At 30.6% G+C, this 12265-nt stretch overlaps 1 protein-coding gene across 1 annotated transcript in view; it reads left to right on the forward strand.

Moving 5' to 3' along the window:
* Nucleotides 1-12265, forward strand: part of LOC145291344 (ceramide synthase 5-like) — a 250627-nt gene that overhangs the window by 111620 nt on the left and 126742 nt on the right. The window contains exon 3 of the mRNA XM_080137108.1: nucleotides 2644-2750. Coding sequence (XP_079993234.1) covers nucleotides 2644-2750 — 107 coding nt within the window. The remainder of the gene's footprint in view (nucleotides 1-2643; nucleotides 2751-12265) is intronic.

Consider the following 12265-nt stretch of genomic DNA (forward strand, 5'->3'; position numbering starts at 1 on the left):
TGTATGATAAGGATACAATAGGTGTCTTAAAGACAGGCTAAGTTCTGGTGACTTCAGATAAAGATTAAATCTGGACATTATAGGAAGATGTGTACAGAAGAGTAGGCTTCAATGTTATTGCCATGTTGAAAGAATGGGTGAGTTGGTGGGTTAGTAGATGTAAAACAATTCAGGTAGCAGGTTCAGTTCAAGGAAGACATTGGAGGAAGTGATAAAAATGGCCTGAGGGATAAAGACCTGGTTAGTGATGGCTGACTTTTAAGTTAATTTCTTAAAGCCATTTAATGCATGTCAGCATATAAAATTAACATTAAACCAAATATGACATACCTTTTGTTTTTATAATTTTGTACATTTCTCTTCCAATGGTATTTGTAGGTATGAATCTGATAAAGTATTGTGAATATTTTTCCTTCATTTAATCTTGAAAATATTGCTTCAGAATTAGGTAATGGGCTATGTTAAGTTTTTAAGACATTCATTTAATTAAAATTTAAAAAAAAAATGGTAGTAGACAGGCAGGCTCCAACCCATACTGCAAAGGAGGAAAAGAATGAAAAAAAGAACATATCTTTGCCATTGTGTCCATCGCCAAACCGGAAGTGGCGAAGATTTAAATGAAGGCTAGTCAATCAAAGAGGGAATAACTTTTGAAAATATTGGCGAAAACAGCGACCCCCTTCCTTATAGAAAAAGTGCCCAGTTAAGGGTGAAGAAATTGTTTTTAGCCAATTTTTCGGTATTTGTCATCCGAAGGGTTGAACTTCAAAATGACATCTTGTGAAAATCTGTTGCCTCTGTCAAAAGTTTTTGGCAGACATACATACATTTAAACACAGGTGGGATTTATATTAATTATAGATAATCAACCACAAACATGAACAGCTTTATGTATAAGTAATTTGCATTTAACTAGGTTGCTGAGAATAGATATTTTGATTTTAGCAAATAGGCCAAGGAATTATAAAAATGTCTTATCACTATGCATATTTCCATGAAAATAAAGAAAAACTTAATACATTCTTGCATTATCTTTTAATGGGAAGCAATAGTATAGTATCAGTTATAATTGTTATGGGACTGTCCTCCCAGGAATTACTTTTTTTTTTTTTTTTTTTTTTTTTTTTTTTTTTTTAAGGGAATATGGCTCTCAGATAAATAAATCCTCCTTTGAGGAAGAGAGTAATGTGTCAGTTATTTCGTCATGAGACCATTCTCTCAGGCATGACCTTCTTTTGTGTGTATGTGAGGGTTGGGAGTAGTGTCCTATCTATTATGATATTCTAACCATTAACTTTTTTTTTTTTTTTTTTAAACAAAGGTGGTGTTTATTTATATCATCCTCTTGGTCATTACCTCCCTTGAGGGTCAGTCTTCAATGTTTGGTCACCATACCATCATTATCCAGCTTAACAAAAATGTAACTGGGGAGGAGGAGGAGGAGGAGGCATATTTTTGTTAGTGTAGCAAAATCCTCTAAATCCATTTTAATCAGATCGAGACATTGCCAACATATGTGGAAAAATTCCTTTTGTGAAAAATTTTTAACTGCAAAATGGTTTCCAGAAACAATACTAGAATATTATTATATATTTTCATTTTATTTTTCTTCCACCATTTCGTAAATGACTTCAAACTTTTCTTCCACTCTGTTATGATTTTGTTGGTGCTATCCACCATCATTAATTTACCATGTGGTTATTGTCATGGGACACACTTTAGAGTATTTCGGATGATTGACAGTAGGCAATGTCACTGTATCAGTTGAGATCTCGTTCAACATGTTTTCTTATGCAGGTCTGATAATTTTCCCCATTTGATACACTGCAGAATCGGGTTTTGACATTTTACTATTGACCGCATTTTGCAGTCGGACAAAAGTACAAGTTAAACATGTGTTGTATGCTGCCACTCAGATGATTGGATCCTTACATTTTGAAAATCATGGACAGTTGCCTGCAGACTCTCCATGTGTCAGATATACATAGTTATAAAGTTGTCAGTTCACTCACAAGAATCAATTGTCTATGTAGGAGAATTTATTGACGCTTTTGACACCTACAATAATTTCTCTTTTTGTGGAAATCTGCTTTCAACGGGTGCTGCAAATGAAATTAGCTGCATCTGCTACACCTTTTGTGACTGCTTATTGCATGTTCTGCATTTGATGGAGTTCAAGCCAGTTCCAAGCTTAGATACAGTATGGTATTTGCCTTGTGGAACATATCTTTTTAGTGTTAGATAACATATGCTTTTTATTTCTCATATCAACCCTGATGATGCTCCTTTCAAGTACTGATTTCCACCTATTACAGGCTGTGTTCATTTCAGTTGCACTGGGTACACTGATAACAGCCTCATCTGCATATAGAACCTTTCACGGAGCATCACTTCTGCACATTTTTATTAGATCATTAAGGATGCACTTAGGATACTTTTCAAGTTCAATAGCTCTTATTTCCTGAACAATAGTCAAACTTTGTTCTTGTCTGATCATGTTAATTAATAAAAAAAAACAAAAAAAAAAAACAATAAAAAGTAAAAAGTACTTGCTGCTGTAATTTAGAATAATATGTTATGAATTGCTAACATTTTCCCTTCATTTCTTATTTGCGTGTTTTTTTGTTTTAATTTTTTTTGCAGGGTTATGCCAAGCAGTTAGATTTATCAGTAAGACAGATAGAACGTTGGTTTCGTCTTAGAAGGAATCAAGAGAAAGCTAAAACCTTAACAAGATTTACAGAATCTAGGTAAAGTATGACCTGCATATTTTTTCTTTTTATCCTGAAAGTTTTTAGTGGTTCTATTTTATTTGATATTTTCCTATATTTTTCATTTCTGTGTGTGTGTGTGTGTGTGTGTGTCTATAAAAGTGAACGTGTCTGTGTGTCTGTCTGTACATTTTCCTACGCAATAACTCTGTCAATTTTTAGTCTACAGACTCGAAATTTGATATACAGGGTACTGAGATTTGGGAAAATCTATGTGATCGGTTTTCAGCCAGAAATTTTGGCTATCAAGGGGTCAAAGTTCAACAATTTGACCTTTGAGAACTCTACCAAACTCCTCTGACAATTTTGGGTCTACACACTTGAAATTTTAGATATAGGTTCCTTGGACATGGATCTAACTTAATAACTTGATTTGAGCCCAAAACAATAAATTTTAAGGGGTCATAATAGGGATCAAAGTTAAAAAAAATTGACCCTTTTTTTTTTTCCTCACCATACACCTAACACCCGGGCAACGCCGGGCTGAAATGCTAGTATATATATATATATATATATATATACTAGTAAAAGTACCAGTCGTTGACTGGGTTCAAAAACAGCCTACAGAAAATGGACTCTGATTTATGAAAGTATGATAGGTTATGAAAAGGAATGGTTGTAAAGAGATAGCTTCGAATTTGGGGGTATCAAAACCAAAGGAAAATATGATGAAAGTAAAAATAAAATAGATAAACCCCATAATTTATTATACCATACCTGTTCACACTGAAACACTTATCACAGTATTCTGTGGATCTATATTAAAAAACCTTTTTAAACTTTGTGACATACCTCCATTCTATAGAGGTCAGGTGCGAACGAACACCCAATAATTTTATACCATATTTCTTCAAACTGAAACATAATTATCAAAGTATACTTACGCAGATAGATATGAGAAGTCTTTATTAAAGTTTGTGCCTATTTCCATTCTATGGAGGCCAGGCGCGAACGCAGACCCCACAATTTTATTATACCATTCCTATTTAAGTTAAAACGTACTTATCAAAGTATTATGTACATCTATATCAAAAACACTTGTAAACCTTTTGTTTTTTGTTTTTTTAAATTTTTTAATCTTTTATTTCCATATTTTATGGACCAGGCGCGTGCGCAGAACCCACAATTTTAATGAACCACCGTTCTGCAGGATCAAACATACCCATTCCTGTATCGCAATACATCTATCATTATATGTAATCAGTTTTTTTAAAATAGTCAACCATATAGGAGCCTATTCGTGACCACACACACACACACACACAGCTTTATATTAAAGGTATATAAGCAACTCCTCAGCTAATTGTGGACGTCTTCTAGATGTTAGACTTTGTTATTCTTATTTAAAGATTTCTCTTGCATGGGGCCATGCTTTTACAGCTGGAATATGTCCACATGGATTGGCAAATGAAGATCATTTTTCATCTAAAAAATATTTCATTACTTTCTATTTTTTTATAATTGTACTCAAGATGGCATTCATCTTTGATTGGTTGAGTCGGTTCTTCCTAATGAATTTATGTCCCAAATGATAGCTGAGCAAGTACAGGGTCCATTGCTAATGTTGAGATGAGCCACAGTTTTGATTCCATCAGTTAACACAATAGATATGTTGATGTGCTTTGTAGTTTTAAGCTATCACATTGTTTCTTCCTGTCCTGTTGTAGAATTTGATTAATGACTTTGCTGATTAATTAGCTGTGTTGATGTCAAAAAGTGCAACTAAACCAGCAAAGATGCTTCAGTATCATGTGTGGACCACCACATTTCAGAACTGCTGCCAGCATATTCAAAGGATGTGATGCAGACAATAGTGGTCCAAAACTTTCCATCTCTCATAGACTATGGATCCATGTTTTTATCTAATAATTATTTAAGGAATCTAAATAAATCTATCGGCATTTCACATGGTCCTGCTAAATTCTAATCTGCAACAGTCTAGAACACTTCAAATCCATTTTGTTTTTGATTTAAATTCAACCAACTAGAGATAACCACCTTCATTGATTCAGGTGAAATAAGAGGGGCTGAGAACTAACTTTTCAATCATACCTAGTCAACTTGACCTACACTTGACTCTGCAAGTATATTAACCACAAAATATGTGTAATATCCTTTTATTGGCTTCAATTTATCAACTTTTGCGAAGTATGTAGAAAAAAATTTCAGATTTAAACAGCAAATAATAAGTCTACGTAAACTTTCACCTTCATGCTTTTTTTTGCTTTTTTTTTTTTAATACTTAGAGTAGATATCTTTTAAAGATAATATTCCATTCAAAAAGTGTATTTTATATTGAAAATATTAATTTAATTATGGAAACATTTTATTCTGTTATCCTTATGATCGTTAGATTAGAAATAATTGCTCAATTTACTGTGATTTTGATTGTTCTAGGAAATTGTATTAATTTAAAAAAAATTAACATTGATATTTATTTTAATTTTTTACTTTCTATTCTGAAAAATGTTTTCTAGATCATCGCACAACTTATGAGTTGAACTGACAGCTTGAAAGTTATTCTTGGAATCTGGTTTAGAAAGGTTGTTTTTGATATTGAGTTATTAAAATTAACTGGCCCATTTGGCATAATGTGGAGAGTGTTCTTTAATGAACTGGGAGTTTGGTTCAATCATCAGTTGAACCATACCAAAGACTTAAAAAATGATACTTGATGCTATCTTGCTAAACACTCAACATGATAAGGGGAGGATCAAGGGAAAGTGGTGTAATCCTGGCTATGGTGTGATGCCCACCCCATAGCAACTTATAAAAAGACAAGCTTTAACTTAATTAAAATTATCAAAAAAAAACAAATGTTTGATCTTTCTTTTGAAAGGTAAAATTTACCCATTCACGTAAGTCTGGCACAGACTCCTAACTCTACAACCTGGTGCTTTTATTACTATCCCATCATATCCATGAAAACATAAAAAGGTTTTCAGATTTTAATAAATTTAAATTTTATTAACACTTATAGTATTATTCATATGAAAGATTAGACAAAAATTCAGGGTGGTACAATAAAATTGTCACCTTAGAAAAGACATGATTCCATTTCCATTTGATGAAAGCTGTTTTTCTTTTTTTTCTTGCAAACCATCTACTAGTTGGCCAATTGGGTACAAATACCAAGAGTGATTGGAGCCTTCTATCATGTCTGAAAGTGACACAATGTTCAGTGAGCGAGATCGGAGATGTGCTACTGTACATCTCCTATACTCATAAACTTATGAATTTTGAAACTCAACTGCTAAGTGTAAGGAATCGTGAAGTGGGTTAGAGTTACTTTAATTTAGTTGATGCAAAGAGGGTCAGAGAAATCAGAGATGGAAATATTGTCTGAAAATTCAAATATCTTTGATTTTTGGAAAACTTTAACAATAGCTTTTGACCATTAATTAATCAATATTACCTAAATCTCAGTTCCTATGGAGTACTTTGAATTATTTTTAGGGAGTATAATATGGGCACAATTTCCCATTTAAAAATTCAAATATTTCAGATTTTCATGAAATTTGACACCAGTAAGGAACATTCCTTGAATTTTAATTTCAATTAAAACCCCCTTAAGCTTCAAATTTGAAACATTTTTTTTAGAATCCAAATTATGTAATAGATTTTGATCCAAATTAGAATAAGGATTCTTGAAATAGTTTAGTCACATGCTGATTTTAATCTTCATAAATTGATGCAAAATTGTTCTACTTGAGGAATTTATTTTACCCACTCTGGTATTCTTAGTGGGTGTATATGTAACCCCCCCCCCCCATACACACACCTATTTGGGTCATCCGTTCAAATCTGGTTGGATTATTTGAATCCCGAAAAAGTGAGTCTGCAAAAGCAGTTCGATATAAAATATACACAAAATCCTAAATTAGTTTCTTTCCCTTTCAACTACAGGTTAACTTGTATTGCTACTTGTATTATTCCCTTTTGTTTATAATTTTTTATTTTTTTTTTATTTAATTACATTCAACTCTTAATTACCAGAAAGACTAAAAAAAAAAAAAAACCCTGCTGTATGAAATAACAGAAGGTCTAATGAGATACAATGTGAAAGAAAAAATGGAGAAAAACCTAGTAAAAGATGGGTCATTTGATGAGTCGGTTTGAAAATAAGACTACTTAGAGCAATTAAAATGATTTTTTTTTTTTTTTTTTTTAAATTTTACTCAATCTCAGAACTAATGTTAGCATGTATTATAATGTGTTTTTAATATATAAAAAAGCCTCAAGAAATAACAGGCTGATTGACTTGGCTTTAGTTTAATGATATACATAAATGAAATAGAATTTAAATTGAGGCTCAATAAGCGCATCTATAATAGTTCTACAAACCCATGTTTTCACTGACTGTATATATTAGATATATGCAAGTTTTATTTTTTTAAGGCTAAAATGTTGATTTTTATGAACCTGTTACTTTAAAAATATATTGTATTTGAAATTGATTATTTACTTCATTTACACAAGCAGATGAAACATCTGGTAGTTTATATTAAAAACAAAATATTCCAATTGTTAAATTGGTTATACAAGTCAGTCATGAAAATTTAACACTTTATATACTTGTTTTTCTTAAATATATATACTGATTGTTGCAGAATATTTGCTTTTATAACTAGTTTAAAGTTTTGAATTTTCACTTGTGTGTTCGATGCCTTCTCTGACAGAAGCATACCAAAATGTTCTAAAAATAGTAAACTCAAAGATAATTTTACATAGAATAGAAACACAAATAAATACAATAGAAAATGCAACATCAGTTAGTTCAGCCTACTCTACAATAACAAAGTAATTACACCAATTGATGAATTATTCTTACAAATTGATAAGCATTTGTCTAAAGGCATATTTTTCAAAATTATTAATAGGAACAATGGTGAGATCAGTTACTGCTCCATTACATGCAAGCCATCATAAAAAAGCTAAGATAAAAATGCTAAATAGCTACAATAAACCTGATAACGTCAGAAACACTAATGTCAACAACTAAAGTGGAAATAACAATAACACTTACCTACACAATTGCCCCCTGATGAATAAGTGCCCTTCAACAAAGCCACTGCATGCATCAACAATGAAGGAAAAGTGTGTGTGTTACCAAAAACATAATCAAGGTCAAGTACACCTCATAATCCTGAGAAATGTAGCATGAAGTCTAAATATTTATGGTGTGTGTGTGTATATATATATATATATATATATACATATATATAAAACTCAAATGACCTTGTAATCTCACATCCGGTTTACGACTTCCGGTTGCACATGCGTACATAAAGATAAACCCATAACAGTGTAAAGAAATAAACACAAATCGCTACTTTTGCAGAATTTGACCTGCGCACTGAAATATTAATATTATTTAGAAATTATTATTTAACATGGTAAGGGTGGGGATGGTTTGCAGCTATTCTGTATTACTACTGTCACAATTTTCTTAAAAATAAATCAACTTTGACCCGTTGACAACCATAAGAACAATTTATAACAGCGATTTTTAAAAAAAAATTTTTTTTATACACCTTTCTTTACATGCATTTTCTTCTACACTACCAACATAAATAACATCAAATGTTTTTTTAATTTGTGTTACAAATAAATAATCAATGTGACAATAAAACATTGTTTTACTGTGTACGTTTTCAGCATCCCAATAATTGTTTTTTGTTTTTTTTTGCGTTTAAATTATCTAAAACAATTGTTAATACTTTCTGCTTTCTTTATTTTTTTTACATTGTTCATTTCTGCATTATCTTAGTTTTATTGACCTTATTATTAACATATAAATGAAATATTTGACCCAATGGGTCATGAATGTTTGTTTAAAATAAATGAAAAAAGTTACATTTTATTTTCATTTTCTATTTAAAAAAAACATTCTTAACATGGGGAGAATGTTTTTAACTATTCTATACTTTCAACTAACAATTTGATTTAAAAAAAGATATATCAAAATTTGAATTTAACTTTAAGTATTATGGTTTCTGTTCAGTGCACATTTACCTAGAAGTATGGCAAACCACAAGTTTTTTTGTTTATTTTTGAAAAAAAAAAAAAAAAAAATTATAAACAGAACAACTTAGAAATCTATATATTCTTTTTTCATTTTAATATACTTTCATAGAAATGTTTTTGTTATGTCACAAAAACTATTTTCTTTACGTCACAAGTATCACGCTCATACATTCATTCCATAGCTAATATAACATACTGACCCAACGGATCATCGGTAGTCTAGTGTGTGTGTGTATGTGTATACACACACACACACACACACATTTAAAATGGAAGATCAAGCGACATAAACAACAAATTATAGGTCGTATGTGAAAAAAAAAATACCAATTTATAAACTCCAAGCTATTCAATAAAAACATGATTTAAATACCTTCCTGCTATCTGAGCCCCGATTGAATTATAGAACTACAAATAGACACCAGCAGGTATACAAACATAATTTCAATTAGCTTGATTAGTTTTCGGTCAATATTAAGTAATAAAATGAATTAAAAAATAATTGTAGAATAGTTATCCAAATTAAGTAATAAAATCAATAATTGTAAGTAATAAAATAAAAATAGTTGTAAAATAATAATGAAAAACAAACAATTGTCCAAATTATTCAGTTAATATTATATATCACTACTGTATATAAAACAGCAGAAAATAATTGCCCATTGAACTCCGGTTTATGTTTTACAATTAATATATAAAGAAAAATTAAAGTAAAAATAAAAAATAAAGGTCCTCCATATTTGATGAAAGTAGAAACTATCCAATGGAACACAAAAAATATAATTATGCACACAATAGAAAACATTACTAATTATTTTAAAACTAGCGAGGCTACCCGGCGTTGTTCAGGATCGTATAAACAATGAGAAAATCTAATTTGATTTTGAATCTATTTGTTAATATTAGTAGAAGGGAATTTTTAATGGCTATGTAGTATTTGGTATTTCGAGCCTTAAGTAGTTACCATCTGATAATGACCTTTGATTTAAAAAAGATCCCCTGCAAATATTAACAGAACATTGTAAATAACAATGTTTTCAAATGTTTTTATTTCAGCACAGCCTCCTTATATTAATAGAAGAAAGTCAGCAAATCCATTCACATTTCGTATGCATTGTTTACATTTTGAAATCGAGTAATTATGATCTTCGTCGGTAAATATATGAAATCAGTCATAGTTTGATTTGTTCCAAACCGATTTTTGTGAAAATTTGATATTTTACATGTCTTAAATGCGATAATCACGATGGTATAATTATTTTGACCGGAAAATAAGTTTAATTGTTGGTACCCCCCCCCCCTCCAAAAAAAAATGTTAAAATTGGAGACTGTACCCCCCCCCCCCCCCAAAAAAAAAATGTTAAAATTGGAGACTGTACCCCCCCCCTCCAAAAAAAAAAAGAAAAGGAAATAATATCAAACTTTCAGAACGCTCGGAAAAATGTAAACAGAAAAAAGAAAAATAGAATGTAATGAAACTAAATAAAACGGAAATGAATTAGTAAATGGTACAAAAAAAAAATGGAAAAAATAACGATGTCAAACTTTCAAGAAAGATGGGAAAATATAAACAGAAAAAAGAAAAATCTGAGGAAACAAAATAAAACAGAAATGATATAATCTATGGTTTATAAAAAAAAAAAATCGAAAGAATCTGTTGGTATAGATATTTCTTAGTATAAAACTGCGAACAGCGTAAAAGTAATCTATATATTTGTCTTAGTGTGAAAATGTGAACGTCAAACTAAGCGTGGTTTAGGTGTAAATTTGATCTTTTTAGAATACGAAATGAGATAATTACGATGGTATAATTATTTTGACTGGAAAAGTAATATGTAACTGTGGGAGCAGAAATAAAAACAAACAAACAAAAAAAGCCCAAAAGAAAATAACTGTCAAACTTAACAGAAAGTTCGTAAGAATGTAAACAGAAAAATAGAACTGAACGGAATGAAATATAACTGAAATCATGTATTATGTTATAAAAAAATAAAAATAAAAATAAAAACGGAAAGAATCTGTTTGTAATTTGTCTGTATTAGTGTAAAAATGTGTAAGACGTGTAAGTAATGTATTTATCTTTCCTAGTGTATAAATGTGAACAACGTATAAGTAAGAGTGGTGCTTTTTTCCCCCAATAGGAAGCAGTTCCGTTTTTGTAAGCAACTAATAAACCCGTAAACGGTGGGCGTCCGTAAAAATTCCTCGTGAACGATCAAGCAGTGGTGTAAATGGGGAGCAGGAAAAGGAGGAATTTAATAGAGAGAAAAGATTTTACAACTTCCATTAAATCTAACCGATTTTGGCAGTGGACTCTCACCAGAACAGATCTAGGCATGGACGATTATCGAGCAAGTGTAGAGGTAATAGGCCTATAGCACACTATAGATAATATGGCGCAGTTTGTGCATATCACATCTGCATGAAATCTCTTGATTTTTAATCCTATTAAGGTCAAACTCACACGGGGGAAAAATGAGTTCATTTTATTTATATAGAGAAGAGATTAAAATTTATTGAAATAGCATTAAACAAAAACTGAAAAAGATAAAAATAGCAATAAACAGAATTGTTTTAAGAATGTACCAATTTAATTGGAACTCTTGGCTATAAAATTGAATATCTTCAGTGTTCTGTAGTAATTTTCTGCAGAATAGTTATGAAGTATACAAAGTGACGACACAAATGTGTTATGAGTTGTCTGATGATGACTCAAGGCATAAAACCAATGATCATGACTGATTTAAAGAAAAAAAAGATGTAATTTATGCAAGCTCTATATTCATGAACTTAGGTATATATGATTTTTTTAGAGGAATGACATCCTAATCCATAGCATCATCTGTGTAATCTCTATAATCCCACCTTTTAATTGCTTTTGAAGTTTTACTCTCTTGCAGTGTTCCAAGTGCCTCTTTACTACAAACATAATGGATACTGTCATTTTATATTATTAATAACTAGCTGAAGTATGTCAACATCAGATTTTTCAAACCTTTCTTCTGCATGTCAGTTCAGATGAAAAAAGTTTTTTAACTTTAAATTGCACTAATACAATACGGGTTTATCATCTGTTAATATTGGCTAGAAAATAATTGGAACTCTATAATAATAATAATAAATTGTTTAGTGTGAGATTCGAACCTTGAAAGATGGCATTAAATATTGGAAAGGCAAGCGTTCTATCCACATGGTAACCGATCAAATGAAAGTATTTTTTCTTTGTAACCTACTTTAACTATTGGAGTTCATTTTAGATCTGTTTTACCTTTGCATATAGATCTAAAATAGTTTGCCTAAAATAAACAAAAGTTCTATTTGTAAAAGAAAAAAGTCAGACATGATTTGACTGGAACAAAGCCCTTTTAATTTTTATATTGTTTGGTCAGCTAATAGAAAATATTAAACTGGAAAAGGTACCCTAAAAATGGAACATTTGTTTTTATTTTTAACTTTGAATAATAAGT

The sequence above is a fragment of the Euprymna scolopes genome, chromosome 12 (assembly GCF_053919585.1).
Source record: "Euprymna scolopes isolate OS-2025 chromosome 12, ASM5391958v1, whole genome shotgun sequence".
Taxonomy (NCBI): domain Eukaryota; kingdom Metazoa; phylum Mollusca; class Cephalopoda; order Sepiida; family Sepiolidae; genus Euprymna; species Euprymna scolopes.